The sequence below is a fragment of the Haliotis asinina genome, chromosome 5 (assembly GCF_037392515.1).
Source record: "Haliotis asinina isolate JCU_RB_2024 chromosome 5, JCU_Hal_asi_v2, whole genome shotgun sequence".
NCBI lineage: Eukaryota > Metazoa > Mollusca > Gastropoda > Lepetellida > Haliotidae > Haliotis > Haliotis asinina.
The window spans coordinates 45,927,837-45,946,027 of record NC_090284.1 but is presented as its reverse complement, the minus strand read 5'-3'; the positions used below and the strand labels follow the sequence as shown (position 1 = coordinate 45,946,027).

Sequence of the window (18,191 nt, the reverse complement as noted above, 5' to 3'; positions counted from 1 at the left end):
GGAACTTGCAAAAGTTTCTCCTGAATAGGGAGATTAGAGCGAATACGTCTGCCCATAAGAATCTCGGCTGGGGATCGCCCATTATCAAGAGGAGAGCTCCTGTAAGCAAGTAACCCCATATAAGGATCCCGACTTTCCTTACGCAAAATGTTTTTCACAATCTGAACAGCTTTTTCTGCCAAACCATTTGACTGTGGGTAGTTTGGACTAGACGTGTTATGCTTGAATTGCCAGTCACGTGTAAACTGTCTAAATTCGTGACTACGAAACTGGGGACCATTGTCTGTAAATACCTCGTCGGGGATACCATGGCGAGCAAACGCCGTTTTCATGGAGGCGATGACACGACGAGACGACGTATCTGTCAAGGAGCATACCTCCGGATAGTTGGAGAGATAATCTACAATCACCAGATAATCTTTCCCACCACAGTAAAAGAGATCTGCGGCAACTTTCTGCCAAGGGCGAGAAACCGTCGGATGAGGTTGCAGAGGTTCAGGCTGCTGTCTGTTCCTGTATGTTTGACACATAGAACAGTTAGACACAATATTGTCAATATCATGATTGAGTCGTGGCCAAAAAAGAGTTTCTCTGGATCTACGTTTACATTTCTCCATACCAAGATGACCAGCATGAATTTTGTTTAGCATGCAGTTTCTGAGCGAGGTAGGTATTACAACCCTAACACCCTTGAAGATTACACCATCTACAACAGTCAAATCATGCCTGTAGTTCCAATACTCACGAAGATTCACGGGACATGAACTTCTATGCTCTGGCCAACCTGACTGAACAATTTCCATCAAAGCGACTAGCACTGGATCCCGGCTTGTCTCCTGACGTATCTCAGCATAGCGTGTCGTGGACACAGGGAGAGACGAGACGATCATGTCAACGTAGGCTTGAACACATTCTTCAGATGACGAAACAGATCCGGGCTTTGATGAAGGACATGAGCGGGACAATGTATCAGCTGTAAACATGAACTTTCCCGAGGTATGTGAGACTTGAACATCATACTGTTGCATTCTTAACATGAATCTCTGTATTCTGAGAGGGCAGTCATTCAGAGATTTGTTGAAAATTGAAACAAGTGGTTTGTGATCCGTTTCTACAAGTATGGACTGCCCATCTAAGTACTGATGGAAATGTTCACATGCAAAAGTTATTGACAACATTTCCTTTTCGATTTGAGCGTACCTTGTTTCAGCACAGGTAAGAGCTCTGGAAGCATACGCTACAGGCAACCAATCAGAATCATACTTCTGCAGCAGGACAGCACCCAACCCATTCTGGGAAGCGTCAGACGAAATCTTGATTTTCCTCCCAGGATCAAAGAACTTCAGGACTGGCTCCTGTGACACAGCTTGCTTCAGAGACAACCATGATTGTTCCTGCTGAGGTAGCCACAGAAAATCAACATCTTTATCCAACAATTGTCTAAGTGGTTGCGTCTTCTCTGACAAGCGAGGGATGAATTTACCTAAGTAATTTATCATACCCAAAAACCTTTGGATATCTTTCTTACAGGTAGGTCTCTGCATAGACTGTATTGCTTCAACCTTCCGGGCATCTGGCTTCACACCATCGCTGCTAATCACATCGCCAAGAAATGTTAACTCGGTGACTCCAAATACACATTTGTCTGGGTTGAACTTCAAGTTATTCCGACGTGCGATATCAAGGACCTGAGAAAGATGGTTATCATGATCTTCAGGTGTCGAACCTGACACAATAATATCATCCATGGAGGTATCTACACCTTCCACTGAATCAAACAAAGTGTGGATTGTCTTATGATACACTTCTGGAGCAGAAGATATGCCAAAGGGGAGCCGTAAGAATCTATATCTTCCAAAAGGTGTTATAAACGTACAGACCTTCGAACTCTCCTCATCCAACCTCAGTTGCCAAAATCCAGCTGACGCATCCAGTTTACTGAAATAACGTGCATTCGAGAACTTTGCAGTGATTTCATCTCGTGTGGGAAGCTTAAAATGTTCACGTTTAATGGCCTTATTCAAGTCCTTAGGGTCAATGCAGACTCTCAATTGTTTGTTTGGCTTTTCAACAATTACAAGAGGACTCACCCAATCCGTTGGTTCATTCACCTTGGTTATGACGTCAAGCTTCTCCATGCGATTGAGTTCCTCCTTCAGTCTGTCATGTAAAGCAAAGGGCACTCGACGACATGCGTTTACGACAGGTGGAACATCATTGTCGAGCTTGATGTGATGAACACCTGGCAGATTACCTAGACCCTTGAACACGTCTGCATATTTCTGAAATACTACACCTCCATTCAAAGGTAACTCAGCATCAACAGAGAGAACACGGCGAACCAAATTCAACTGGTCACATGCTTTCAGCCCTAGAATAGACTGAACATCTTCTGGAGTTACAACAAATATGAGATCAAGTTGTATGTTCTTGTGACAAACTTTAGCTGTAAACTGACCCATTACAGGAATATCAACATGAGAGTAACCAGTGAGTTTAGTCTTTGAGAGGCGCAGTTTGGGCTTGTCTAATAGTCTGTTGAAATCTTTCTCAGAAAGGATATTAGCTTGAGCACCTGTGTCAAGTTTAAGTGGCAAGAACGTGTTATTGACTTGTAAAGAGACTATCCAATCTTTGCCAGAAACGACATCTGCATCAACTGAATCCACAAAGAGTTCATCTTGGGTTTTCTCAACAAAGTGAACTTTACTTTTCGATGACTGATTTTTGGACCTACAAACTCTAGCAAAGTGATTCTGTTTCCCACATTTATCACATGATTTTCCAGATGCAGGACATTTTCTAGGAGCGTGTGTAAATCCACAATAGCCACACGTATCAGACTGCTCAATCGAACGTGAACCAGAACTCTGTGACTTTTTCCTGTTAGATTTTCGACGACCAGATTTTGATTGTTGTTCAACTGAATGTACTGGCTGAGGGTCTAGTGGATGAAGTTCCTTAACTTGAACTTTACTAGCTTCAGCAGCTCTGCACATAGTAATAGTCTTGTCTAAAGTCAAATCATCTTCACGCAAGAGTCTTTCCCTTAATGCATCACTTGCAATGCCACAAATTATCCTATCTCGTATGAGTGAGTCATACAAATCTCCAAACTCGCATGTTTTTGCTCTGCTCTTTAACTCTGTAACATACTGGTCTATTTTCTCCCCTTCCCTCTGGCTACATGTAAAGAATCTGTGCCTCTCGAAGGTAATGTTACGTTTGGGAATGCAGTAAGCTTCAAATTTATCCAAAATTGACTTAAGTCTCATGGCATCCGTTTCACTCTCAAAATGAAATGTGTTATAAAGTTCAAGTGCATCTTCTCCAATTGTAGACAAAAAAATAGACGACTTTACCTTGTCACCTTTCCCGTCCTTGTCAGAAGCAGTCAAAAACAGCTCAAACCGTTGCTTGAACTTACGCCAGTTCTCAGCAAGATTACCAGTCAAAAGCAAAGGTGAGGGTGGTCGTAGTTTGTCCATTCTCTGACGATCCCACTCCTGACACCATGTAACAGTGTGACATGAAGACCAACGGCAGATGACTGTTCACTACAAGTTTTATTGAAGATCTGAATGCGACGTGTATACATGTGACACGGTTCGCGAGCAGCACGTGCGAGGCAGGCACATCCGGGTAGGGGACCGGTCCGGCTCGCCTGGCCTAACTGCACATGCAGACTGTATACAAGTCTCTTATCATTACAGTGGGGTCACGTAGATCAACAATAGCAGACGTCTCTCTGTTAATTTTGCTGTCTAGCTGAGTGGTTCGAGATATTCCAAACAATATTGATTCGATGAAATCTTTAATAAAAGCAGGGTACACAGAATATGTGATAAATATAAACCTATGAAATACGGTTAAATAGTTAACATCTGACAGTACATCTCAACCAGTAATGCATTGCTACACTACTATCATAATAATATGTTTTAAAATCAATGAGATGTTCGCTGAAGAAGATGCAAAGGACAAGCTCCCGAAATGGACAGATCACTTAAAGCCAATATTATGTTATGCTGCTGAGGCGAGATCACGACGAAACGTCTTGGAAACGTGATGTTCTACCAGGACAGTCCTACTGTGTGCGCTTATCGTGACCCGTTTGGGGATTAGAACATTTTTCTTTATTCTAAGTGTTCCATTGAGTTAAACCTCACGATACACGAGTCATAAAAATACCCGGAAAAGTAACATGCCTAACCGTAAAGAAAAGTGTATTCAAGTAGGAAATACAAATGGCGGGTTGATATATCCGTCACGGTATGTTCCAACCAAGTTGGCAGTGCATTGTACATTGAACTCAGTGAACTGATGTTGCGCCATTGGATTCACATTTCTTTCCAAACTTGCCAAAGAAGTGTCTGATAAGCATCATGCAAATGTCACTGTGGAGAACATCTTACTTCACCCGGGGAACGAGTCCTCATCATATGCCACACGTCTCCGCCATGTTTTCATCTGTCATGACTGTCAGGAGCTCACACAAACTACAACTTCATGTCTTTACGTGACTTACCATTGACTACTTTTGAAGATGTTCCTTGCACCAACGTCACTCGAAACATAACACTGGTAAACCATAAAGCATTTTTGGCAGACACCAAACCTACTTTTTGACCGATACAACGAGAAATACTTTTTTGTAAACGCACATGATACTAATTATTCTCATCTGCATTGTTGATAGTGAAGGATAGCAACCACAAAACTGTGCGGCCAAAAATAATCCTGACAGATTACCAGCAAATTGCACTGAATACATCAAGAAGTCAGCTGTTCCTCGTACTGATTCCATTCGAATCTTCATAAACAAAAGCACTATAAATAATCTATATTTATACATTCAGTTTCGTAAAAGCAAAAGAACCTTGTAGAGGGTACGTGCCAACTGCCACTGTCACGATCAACATAGTTCACCGGTTACAGTAATAAAAAGGACAAAAGGATGAATAATTGTAATGAATTGTTTAGTGATAGTGATAGCACTATATTGTATTAGGGAGGGGGTATATTAGAAGCACAGTATCATCCTTTAACCATTTCAGCCCCTTAGTCACAATGAAGCCTTGATACTATTCTCCACATATCTGTAATAATATCCTTCATGTACGTCCTAAGATCTAGCTGATGGTCGACAAGACTAGTGACTACTGACCCCAAGCATTGAAGGACTTGAGGGTAATGTAAAGGACATTCTTACACTGGATCCAAGAACCCTGGAGACTCGAGAACTAATTGCATCTGTCTTGTCGGAATTGTCTAGATCAAATCTCCCTAATCACGCACCGAAAGAGTCTTTCCAAATACGTTGCCTAAGTAGCTGCGGAAGAGAAGAGGTGAGATCAGATGCTGATAGTAATGTCCATGCTCCACCGAGCTATCATGCATCAACGCTACGTCTGGGAACAGACAATTTAATTGACATGATGAAGTAGTCCGGACATGTTTACAGACAGTGTGTGTTGTCACATTACCTAATACGTTATCTCGCATATCCAACAAAACAATGTACCATGCTGTAAAGGTCTCGCTGGTCATGGTCCCGCAGTGTGGGGTCTGTTCTGAGAGTCACTATCATACTAGTTTCTTTTAGTCACCCATGAGGCTGAAATATCCTGAATGAAAAGACAATCCACATGTGTCATATATATGAACGATTTAGTATTTCTTTGAGTCGGTAATGTCCATGTCTGCGGTACAAATGAATCCAGTCAATCAAGTTTAAAAAGTTATATGATTTTGGCAATCCGAATATACATTCCGACTTCCAAGCAATTGATCGATATGACCCTGACTTATATTTCACTCATTGTTTACATGGTAAACTCGTTAATACATAATTCTGACATTATTTTTAACAATCTGTCCTGAACTATTTCTTTATGGCTTCCAGGGTTAGTGACAAGATGCCTCGTGGCTTTTGGCGTGGCGACATTAGTCCCCCGGATGTATATTAGAGAAGTTGCGTTTCCGGCCACAATTATCTGCTGCGCATGTGCGTGAACCTGACAAGACAGGTGCTTCCTGTGGTTATATCCCTGGAGGAAGAGGATAACGCGGATAATGGTCTCAATTAAGGGGTCCACTTAAAACACACGCAGAGATTAATGTATCATCTTAATGTAGTGACACGTTTTCTCAAGCTTGACAAATTTCAAGCTAAACATCTTTCTATACGGCCCTTCAACATGCAAAGAAGGATTCACTGGTGTCATATGTGACTAGAGGGCATTCACTGGCTTAGACCAACTTCCTGTTGTATTACTGTATCGTACTTCATGAAATACCAGAACACTGTTACTGTAGACTTGGGTTAGGTAAATGCTGCAAACGATGTGAAATTATTGCATTACGACTGGTTACGTTTACAAAGACGTGCACAGTTTAGTACAAATTGTACCCGTTTAACATACTTAGCACTTTCATATTTGTTAGATTCAGAAGTCAAACATGCACACTGCGTTATATTGATGTATGCTATTGAAACATCACATATTTTGACAAAACCGACATTCATTTTCCAGGTTTTTAACCTTGGGCTTTTCAGAATCTACATATTCTTTGCTCCACTTGCCTCAAATTGAACAGTCAGAATGTTTTCCCGTGGTTGTTTCACCGATTATGATTGCCCAAAGAAACTGGGAATTAGTGGCACGTTTCCTGGACCCAACTATAAACCTCTCCAGAGTGTTATAAATCTTTGGAAGTCAGCAGATACGAAGAACAGTCTTGTCAATTAGGCCCAAACCAAAACTGATAGTCCTAATGTATGGCTAAGAAATGTTTTTACGTAGGATCAACCATCGCAATTAGTTGCTGTGATGAATACGCAACGTACTTAAACTCGTATCTGTATTAGTAATGCGTAATTAATAATTGTTTATTTCAGAACAATTTCATAGATCCAGACAAATTGCCATACATTGTTCTCGAATGCATGTGAATGTTGTTTACCACCGCGTTCATAGTTGACTTTATAGAGTCCTATAAAATGTAAGATACCCGACTGGTGAAAACCGTGTGGCATCAGTTGGAATTACCGAATCTGACCAGAGGAATACAAAACTCACAGAAACTTTCAAATTTTCAAATGCAGCAACTTATCTGCCATGACACATTTCGAAAACTGGGAGGCCTTGTAGTATCGATCGAGCGGAATTATATACTGAGAGAAACAAATAAAGAAACAAGAAAATTCAAGTGTTCCTTTAATGTTTTCCAGTTTTCAACACCAGCTTTGAGTAGTGCTATAAGAGGAAACCTGAGAATGGAAAGAGGAACACTGCCACGAAGTGCTGTTCCCTATTTGTTTCCTCCAGTGTATTTCCTACAGTTGTCTGTATACTGAAGGAAGACTGAGCGGCAGGCGGGCTATTTCGGTGTCACCTAATTACTTTATATCCATCGCGAGTCCTGTCCGTTTAATAGTGGAATGATCCTTGGCACACTGCACGGCAGAAGCTGGACAATACAAGGTCATATTGCTGTGGGATATTCATTGCCCAAGACCTATTAACAAACTGCCATCGGATATCTGGCTTCCGTAATATGCTACTGGGGTATATACACTTGCATAGCGGAGAATTCGCGAACATTGCCAATGTATAAGTGCAGTAATGACTTATGCTCGTGGGTAAACAGTCAATAAGGGGCTTAATAAATGCCTTAGGGTTATTCAGTTATATCCGTGATACTAAAGGTATTGAGGTATCTTCATTGGCGGATGACTGCACGTGTTACATTTCTGAGACACTGTGTCTGGAAAACTATCGAGCATGATCTACTCTGCCATTAAGGCGAACTGTAAATACTGAGATAGTCTGTTTCACAATCTTGAACCATAGTATTTCCCCCCAAACCTAGCCCTCCCTTCATTGCTAAAGCTTTAAATGAAGCAAATCCAGATTCCCCCAGCTTGGGGCTTTAACAATTTTGATGGCTATATTTGTTACAACCAAAATTATGTGTATTCCGAAACTAAGCGTTAGTAAAGGTGAAGAAGGTAAAGGGAGATTTGACGTTAGAAATAACTCTGCTACTGAATTTGTTTCGTGTATTTAGAGGATGACCTGTTTCAAAGTGGGTCGACACATACTTTGAGATGATTGTCGTTTTACTGATATATATAATTTAGTAGTCTTGTATAATGAGAACTACATGCTCTGCAAGTTGAAAGGGATAGTGGTGAATAACTGTCAGGTAGCATTTGTGCGAATCCTGGATGACACCAATGTGTAGCAAAATTTGCAAGCCAGTATCCACTGGCGCATGATTTTATGGAAGGCAATGGCGTATGAACAAAATCACGTTGAAAGATTCAGTTTTGGTTGTTATATTTGAAGCAGAATGATAATGAAATCTTATAAGTAGATATGAACCATCTCCCCCTCCATGTTGCGTAATTACTCACCTGCTAAAGTTCCCTTTGTTTAATAATTTTACACACATTATGTAATAGTGAGTGAGTGAGTTTAGTTTTACGCCGCACTCAGCAATATTCCAGCTATATGGCGGCGGTCTGTAAATAATCGAGTCCGGACCAGACAATCCAGTGATCAACAACATGAACATCGATCTGCGCAATAGGTAACCGATGACATGTGTCAACCAAGTCAGCGAGCCTGACCACCCCGTTAGTCGCCTCTTACGACAAGCTGAGTCGCCTTTTATGGCAAGCATGGGTTGTTGAAGGCCTATTCTACCCCGGGACCTTCATGGGTCCACATTTTGTAATAACATCGCGTGATGTACATACGATGTCACAATGCTAATACCTCTGTCACATTAGTATTAGACCTCACTTGACTCGTGAAAAGTTGAGGGTCATCACACTCGTTAAATTCTTATGAAAGAAGTACTTCGCTCGATATTATTTTGCAAATGTTGAAATGGTGAAAAATATATATAAAATTCTTCAAACTATGCCACGTACAATACCATATTGATGAAACTCGTGAATGGTATTGGTATATACATGTAACTCGCTTTAGCTCGTTAGATACCATACCACACGTTAGATATAAATATGGTATTACATGGGACATCGTTGTGGTATTCTGTACGTACCACAGTTTGTCATTTTTATCTTCTTTGACTGTAAATGATATAACCAGGCTGTTCCCTGTATATCCCCTGTATATCTGCTCAGTATATCCCACCACAGAAACACGATCTATGTCATAGAGTACGCACTTAGCCAGTCGTGTAAGCGATTAATGTAATTTTGGATCCACACATGGCAGCGAAAGCATATTAGTGTCCATGCCTCCTGCCACTGCGCCTGGGCAAGTGTACGATTCAGAGTGAAAACAAAGGATCAACAGTCGATAACCATCGTAAGGCAGCGGTGTACTATTGCACACGTACTTAATTCAAAATAGACCTGCACTTATTGCTATTCATTCCTCCCTTCACCTTCCAGTAATCGATTGCACGCTCACCTCGATGGTATCTGGGATCACTGACACTTGTAGACACTTCCTCGAAAGCTGTCGTCGCTACAGTTCAAGAGAGCAGTATCTATGGCGAATCTATATGCATACATGATCTCTAAAGCCGGAGTAAAACCAAACAATCATTAACTGTGTCTATAACCATACATCAATACTCTATTTACAGTGCAAATGTCTTTAACTTTGCAAAACATGTAATTTGTTGAAACACCCTTGTTTTCACAACATTGAAAGTGGAGGGTACGGGTATTTTGCACTGTAGTCATATTGTTAATTTAGAATTCTGGAACTAAATGCAGGGACTTATAGACGTTCCAATATTTAGGACACATTTGATCACAAATATCTGACATAATTAACTTGTCAAACAGGAAGGAAAATAATGTGAAAGAGATGCTGATAGCCCAATTCGCCTGTCGAATCGATTTAGCGACTTGAGAGTTGACAACATACAAACAACGTATAGCTAGCTTCAAGGTTAAAGCTTCCATGTGTTTAAGTAATATAAAATGTGACATGGGGCATGCGGCAGGCTTACTTCAGGTATAAAATCAGCTGAACATTTGATTAATTTTTGAAAGAATTTAGTTTACAGATTTTGCAAATAAAATGTCAGTATTCAATAGATATTAACGAAAGGACACCGAGTCTTAACTGTTCCGGTGAAAAAATATAATCTGATCAAATTATGGAAGAGGACATTCGTTCACTAGTTCATATTCATTACCACTACATATTTAGTGTGGTATTTTAACATCGCCCTTTTACTGTTTGTAATGTATGAAAAGGTTGATAGTTGAGATACCACGTTTTAGCTGTACAGATTACGTTGCTTAATGACATGTCCATAACCTTGGTATTTGGTACAAATTCAAGTCCATATATAACTCAAAGCCCACCCATAAAATGTACTTTCTATTACTTATTCTATCCTCATATATCTATTGTTACAGAAGTCTGCAGATGGATTAGCAATTTCATTAAGTATAATGCCAATTATCTTTTATCATTATGTACTGAATCAAATTAAGGATTTGCTTCGTTAAATTGAATCCCAGAATGGAAATAGTGCAAGCACTAATGTGAACATCTATCATATTGTTATCACTCAGGTAACTATACAGACGGTAAAAGTAGATTACAGCATCAAATTACTGGACAAATAATGCATGATGTTATATGACCCCAGACCCCACTCCCAACCAAACGCCCACTAATTCACGCTAATCCAAATGTTGGAACAAATGGCAGTAATGATAGTGACAAAATTGGGCAAAATAACTCTTGTTATTGACAGGAGAACACTCTTACCGAATGTCGTTGCCATTGATCAACGACTGCGTGCAAATTTTTAAACGGTCTTAGGTTGGTTGATATGTTTCCGCATTCGTCTTTGTGCCTCATCTCAAGTGGTTATGTTGAGTTCGGGCCTGGGATACGGGAGAACGTCAGTATGGGGAGTAGCGATGTTGTGTTTAATTACCATGTACCTGAATGGATGGCAGAAGGATTGGGGTAAAAACAATGTTCCGATACTGGATGTCAGAGCCCCTGGACAAGAGTCATCTGAGATCGACAGTTGGCGCAGCATGTACTCCAAACCATTAAAATTTCCTCCAAATCGGAGAACACAACCATATTCCTCCCTCATGCTGTTAAGGTGCAATGTGAAGACAATTCTGTTCCAATCATGGCTATAATTGTCTTTTCTGCAGACACTCTGTAACGTTGACAAACATTGTAAACGTTGACAAACATTGTAAACGTTTACAAACGTTGAAATTTGTGTCAGGACAGGTCATGGGTATGGTTGCACATACGTACACAGATTGTGTATGGTCTGTTCATTAAAGTCCATGGTTCACACAGTTGCTGCTACGGATCGTATTGCCCAATATTAAGCCTACACATGTCTCGGTCATTACGCATACTTGATTTTTTTAATGCTGACAACCGCGTTGTGTCTCCTTGTTCAACAATATTCATGTACATGGCACAAAAAGAAACCCAAAGAATCATCTATCCATCCCACCAGGTCATAAGCATCAGCAATAATGTGGGTATAACGTTTCTCATTTTGTTAAGTATATTACCATTCGCTCTTTAAATATATTCGTGAAAGGAATTCTTTCCCACTTTCCGATTTTACAATGAGCTCTACAGACATGTTTTAAATATTTTTCAATCAAATGTGGTGTGCAAGTTTTTCCAAAAATCGAAACCGTACGTTTATATAGGCAACAATGCATCAATGACATTTTGATAAAATGACAACGTCTTTTTTTAGCTCATTCGTTTAATTATCCCTACCAGTAACAACGTTGAAGAAGATACGGTTGATAAATTCCAGACAAACATTCGGTGTATTGAAAAAGACCGGGGATGTCGGGGTACCAGATCAGGAATAAAAACAGTTGGAGTAACGATTGTCTATTAATTACGAACAGTTATTGTTATCTATTATCTACTTTATTTAGAAATAATAAAATCCAAAGGTCGATTAACACTGTGTAATGTGTTTTTTGAATAATTGAATCATGCTTTATGTTGTTTTTACTTCACACTGTATCATTGATTCTTGGATTTTGTAGCAAAATGTAGGACTAGGTGAAACTCCTCTGTCAAAGCGATCCCCAAAAATGTGCGCGTTTATGAAGAGAGACTGTGCTCTGGGAGTGATCATTATTTCGATAATGGATGAATTATTATCTTGTAACCTTGGATTGATGTTTCAGGAAAATACAGACCATTTGAATGTTAAACTTTGATACAGTTATTCGTGTATTGATTACGAGTTTACATTCTTCATGCTTGTTTCATCGACAAGATCAGTTGGCGACCTACTGTCTGATTTTATGCTGTTTTGTTTTCTTAAAAAATAATTTTAGATTTACATGCTAGTTTTAAACAGCATCTGTGATAATCTAGTTATTTTGCTGTCCGTCGATGACTGGCTTATTGAAAAAAAACTATATTTACTGTGTATGCAAAACCTTTCTCGTCACTATGTGACTGAAGTATTACCGAGGTGACGTTAAATTTTAACTCACCCATGTATCAACAAGAGAGCAAACTCCATAGCTTGTGAATCATTGTTGGTCAGCTATGGTATATATTTTGTGTTTTTAAGGTCTGTTGCAGTTACATTGATCCATATTTTCCCTGAAATGTTAAAACGTTTTTTCTTGAAGGCGATAACTGAGTTTAATCAATCTTGTCAGATCATCACATATGTCCTTTATACATTGGGTAGTATAGAATGACAGGGCATCAGAGTAGGAAAGGAATCACTGTTGAACAGTCAAAGCATCAAACAATGTCCTTTTCACTACAATTCCACAAAACACATATATAAGATGACATTGATGGTTTATAATTCACCTGAAGAGGCTGGTAAAGTGACATAGGCTTGTCGCATGTTCTATTAAGTGCATTCACTTAATACAATAAAATGCAGTTGATACAAGCCAGGTCGAAGTGACTAGACGTGGTAATTGGTCTGGGTCACTGGTAGTAGTGACAACATCCAAAGGCACGATGTCTGTTGCATAATACAAAGGGACGATATTAACATTAAATGTATGGACTATTTCATGTTATTTTAGACGCAACTAATGCATAGCTGACGACTCATGGCATCCTGGTGCTTGTACTCAGTCGCTGCTTCAGTAAATGTAATGTGCTTGCGGCACGGAATGTATAAAATATATAATAATAATAATATGCTTATATCATGGACATTTCATAACTGAAATTATATTTCTTGTTGTCAATGAATGAAGAACAGCTGAAGAATGAAGGACCATAGTTTGAGATAATAATTCATTAAGTTCGCACATTATTCCATCCTGGCATACTGTTTCTGAGTATCCTTTTGTGTAATGGTGCCTTTTGCAAAGGAGTGGAACCCTTTTACTGAAACCACGGAACCTAGCTACGTGTTTTGCCAATAGTATTCCACAGAGAATCAATAATATTCATGGCAGGTGCATTTCAAGTCCAATCATACAGATTCACACTTTCTGCAGCCACGAATATGCGAGCAGAACGCTGAATTATGAGCAGGGGCGTTATCTTTCTGGAATGTGAAATTTTACCTGGATATACTAAACACAACATTTGCCAATCAAGGTACTCGTGATTTTCGCAGAATTCCTGGTCTGTTTGGCAAAATCGTCCTCCACATGTTAATCTAGGGTGTTACACAGTTGATTGAGAACAGTTGCTGTATCTTACATGTTAGAAACGCCTTATTGTCATTCTCCTACGGATAATCATCTGAAAACTTATTTGTCTGAGAAGAGTAATTGGTTCCAAACCTGCACCCGAAGGAGTCTGTTTAGTTTTGGCATGAGAAATAGCTATTTTCGTTGTACTTTGATAAGAAGAGGGTTCCTGCTGGGAACGTATCATTGCATGTCAAAGCAATGTTATCTGCTAGAGGTGGCCATGTAATCGAATACGCCAAATGTTGAAGGGAGCGTACTGGACTCAGGGACACTTTTCTCTTTACGCCTTGTGGTAGAATTTCGTCTGTAATATCTATTATGGTCGTTATACGTTCCCTTCAGTCAGATTTTCGTCTACAGCCTGTTAATACCTTGAACTGAACAACTATTGTTTAACCATTTTCAGGAAATGTCTGAATCACCCAATGTGCCTGTATTTCCGATCTTTAAAAAATTCTCCAACTTTTGTTTGTTGCTATTGATCACTTTTCTAACTAACCAAATAAAATTCAGTCGAACAAATAAATACATATGCAAAGACCCAATCAAAACGCTCACTCTGTCATAAATAGATATCTTGGAAAGTAACAACGCCATATGCTTATTCTGCTCATTCTTATTCTGATCAAACTGTTGTTGTTAGGAGCTCACAAGCTCAAAGTCAAAACCCAATTGTTATTACAGCTAAGGTTCATAATTGTGTACATATTTAAAGTAGTGAATATGACATAAAGGATTAAATACAGATCTGTCTTTTTCTTCCTTTATTAGTGATTGAGTGCGTAAGAGTGTGGAAGCCGGCGATGGCGTTCTGCTGGTGTCGTGGATGAAAATAATGTCTACCTTTTATGTAGTCACATGAACAGCTTTGGGATGATTTAAGGTTTTTCTGGATCATCAGTCCATTCATTCGTGCGACTGTATTGTTCGACTTCAATCACCTTGTGAAACCATCTGATAGACACGACGATCCATTGTGATAACTATTCAATGCGGTCCTAGATATAGATTATATTAGTAAAATGGTTAAAACGCTTCAGGTTAAATGCCTGTACAAAATTCGTCGATTGTCTCGATGTCGTAAACACGTGTGCGTCTGAAGGTTACAAACGTCGAGTGAAAACTGGTGCAGTTGTCTTGATGAATTCACCAATCTTACGAATTCGATTGACACTTATACATATATTTATAAAACAAATCCTGACAGACCACATGTAAGTATGAACTATAATATTCAAAAACGTGGATACGAATTACAAACCTCAACTTTAGATCACGATATACGAGTAATTCAAAACCAAATTTATATTATATTATTCCAATATGAGACTTGCAAGAAGTCATTACTCGATTTAACTCCAAATACAAATGTCATGATTGATACCTCATTGTCCTTTCTTGCACTGAAACTGACTTTGATATTTCCTGTTTCCATTACTTTCTCGACAATGACAGGTATGATTAAAGTTTCATGTGAAAGAATACTTCTGACATCTGATAGATATGATAAGACTAACATTACACAAGGAGAGGAGCTACTTATCCCACATACGCCTCAGTTATACCAAAGACGGTAATTCATTTCAGTAAAAGAAAGTCAACCGTGTCTATGATAGCTGGTAGACACTCCTGCAAAGAGGCAGATAAGTGCAATTAGATATCGACGGTTATCCTGTTCGGGACTACATATCATTAGACGCAGACAGCTGAGTATAATGTGTAATACGTATGGTAATTCGGTATGTGCTTCAAAAGACACATGCTGTATAAATGTAAATCACTTGACCAATGATAAACTGAAGAAGGTAATGTAAAACAATCTGTATTACAGGCACACTGAAATAGCATAAAAGTATGTCTTGTGCATGTTAGGCTGGCATCATTGAAAGAAGCTTTAAGATGGTTGGTGAAAAATATAATATATTTGATCAGTTTTGTAAACCATATTTTTATAGGTTATCTTCTTCGGGTGAGCAAATGCATGGGTTGTTGTTTGTTGTTGATGCGCGTGAGTTACTGAGTTAGTGAGTTAATGAGTTAATGAGTTGTCTAGAATCAGAATTAGAGTTGGCGACTGCGTTTATCTGGTTTCTGGAGAAATGGAAATTAATACTTTTCATACTTCTTGTGTTAGGAAACTATGGTCTAAGATTCTCGAACATTAATGTGATGAGTAAAGTATTTAAATATGAACATGCTAGATATACACATCATTTTGTAGGTAGGAATTTCATTCACGATTCTGAATGACAATTACAGTGCTTGTTAAAATATGACTCATTTTGATCTACAAATGTATAAACTGTTTTCAGGCAACATAATATTCTGTTCAGAAACCAGAAGGATAAGAGTACTGATTGTCACGTTTCTTGCTCTTTTCTCAAGATTATCTGGTGTGGGTGTGAGCCTTAAGCTGGGAACAAATCTCCCAAACACACTTCCTTAGTTTGGGAACATAGCTCCCAAACACACCGAGTTATACACATGCAAAACATGCATTTGGTTCTAAAATTTGCTATATAAAGTCTCGTTAAGTTGAATTCAGTACAGTTGAACTGTCAAGGAGGAGCCTTTGTGAGAACATTTATGGTTTCAACAAAGTTAAATAAGTAGATTTGTCACTTTATGTTGAAGATTAGAAAATATGTTCTTTTTACATTGTTTCTTGCAGAAACTTTGGGTATCTATATATTTTGGTCTTATATTAAGAATTTAGTTGTGTTAAATGTGTTGACACGACATGTTATGGTTGTCATCACGTGACTAGCGACTAGGTATTTATTATTTCAGATTTAGGGGAAATTGCTCCTACTTTTGGTTTCGTGATCATCAGGCAGTACTACACGATTCTGGAAGATGGCAATATACAGAACCGATATGCATTACATGCAGGATTACAACCACTACCATTGTGAATTGTGGACTGTGTTTATGGACATCCAATGAACTTGTGTATTCATTCCAGTGTTGTTTAGGTTGCTTTGTGGCTATGGCTGTGTGTATATTTTGAACTCTGAAAGCTTTGATACAGTGATTCGATCTCTTTTGACATATGTCACGTTTCTCCATGCCATTATATGTACCCATAGGTTCTAGTTTTCTCTTGTTGGACAATGTCATTGTTTAAGGCAACTGCTTATGCAGTGAATTTACAATCTAATAAATGTATACAGCTTAAGAAGGGTTGTATTTTTCATTGATAGTGATACGTGCCAAATGAACATTCATAAGGTCGAATTTTGATTTGTGACACTGATAATTAAGTTGGATATTTAGCAAACACTGAGAGTTCATCATTTTACTCAAGAGAGTAAAGACTAACATCAAAGAGGAATTTAGATGGGAAGCTTTGTTTGCTTCAACGGATGTTGCAAAGTACTCAGAGAACATAGCAGAAGTATAAAATTCAAGTATAAATCTTCGCATAGCTTTCAATTACAGCTTTGTCTTATTATAGCAGCATGTACTTCAACACGGTATTTTCTTCTGAACAAAACTTCTTCTATGTTTCAGATGATAAGGATGATGATTACAGTCGTGGTGTTCTACGCCCTCTGCTGGCTCCCAATACATGTGATAACCATTCTCGGTGACCATGACCTTCTCATATACGATCACCCATATATGCCAATCATTTGGTTGCTGTGCCACTGGCTTGCAATGAGTAACAGTTGTTATAACCCAATAATTTACATCTGGATGAGCCCAAAATTTCGAACTGGTTTACTGATGGCCTTCAACAGGTGCTCCCGTCGTCGACCAAGTAACAGCGAGTCTGATGAGTTTATTGTACGAAAGGAGCGGAAGGAAAAGGATCGGGAACCAGAAAGGGAAAGTATGTGCTATTTGATGGAGGTCCATGTGAACAGGAAGCAGCATGATGTTAGGTTAACTATCAAGAATGGGCATTGTGGTTTGCCAGTTCAGATGTATCTGGCACGTGATTGCAATTGTCAAAACGAAGTGAACACAAGCATCCATAGTGACACGTGAGGGGGCTGCAGTGCAATTCTATAACAATACAATTCTATTTACGCTATTACAATGTTGAGTTTCTATATGCTTTACAAAAATGTTACATGCGATATTGTTGAAATAAATTCTGGAAGTATTTTATTCTGATTCCATTAACACTGTTTTGTTGTCATCTTCATGCTCTGACAACATGAATAGATCCTTCTTCGGTTTGGAATTTGATGTCTAAATCTGACATTTCAGATGCAGGTTCTTCTTGGCGTGACACATTAAGTATAACTCTTATTCAACACATTCTTCCCTGCTGATTTTGAACCAGACATATTTCCAAATTGTGGATTATATTAACTGTTTAAGTTAAGAAGGTATTTCAACCCAATAAGCAAAGTTGCAGGCATATGTGAATCATGCCTGACAGTATACCACCCTGGATTGCCGTCAGACACATCGGAGCGTTGGAGCACACCCAAGACACACATTGCGCACAGCAAGTACAGTTGGTTTGTATAATAAGTACTGGTTT

At 38.9% G+C, this 18,191-nt stretch overlaps 1 protein-coding gene across 1 annotated transcript in view; it reads left to right on the top strand.

Moving 5' to 3' along the window:
- The window catches only part of LOC137283651 (RYamide receptor-like), a 64,755-nt gene extending 46,946 nt beyond the window's left edge, over nt 1-17,809 (top strand). The window contains exon 2 of the mRNA XM_067815259.1: nt 17,207-17,809. Coding sequence (XP_067671360.1) covers nt 17,207-17,686 — 480 coding nt within the window. The 3' untranslated portion in view covers nt 17,687-17,809. The remainder of the gene's footprint in view (nt 1-17,206) is intronic.
- The last annotated feature ends 382 nt before the right edge of the window (nt 17,810-18,191 follow it).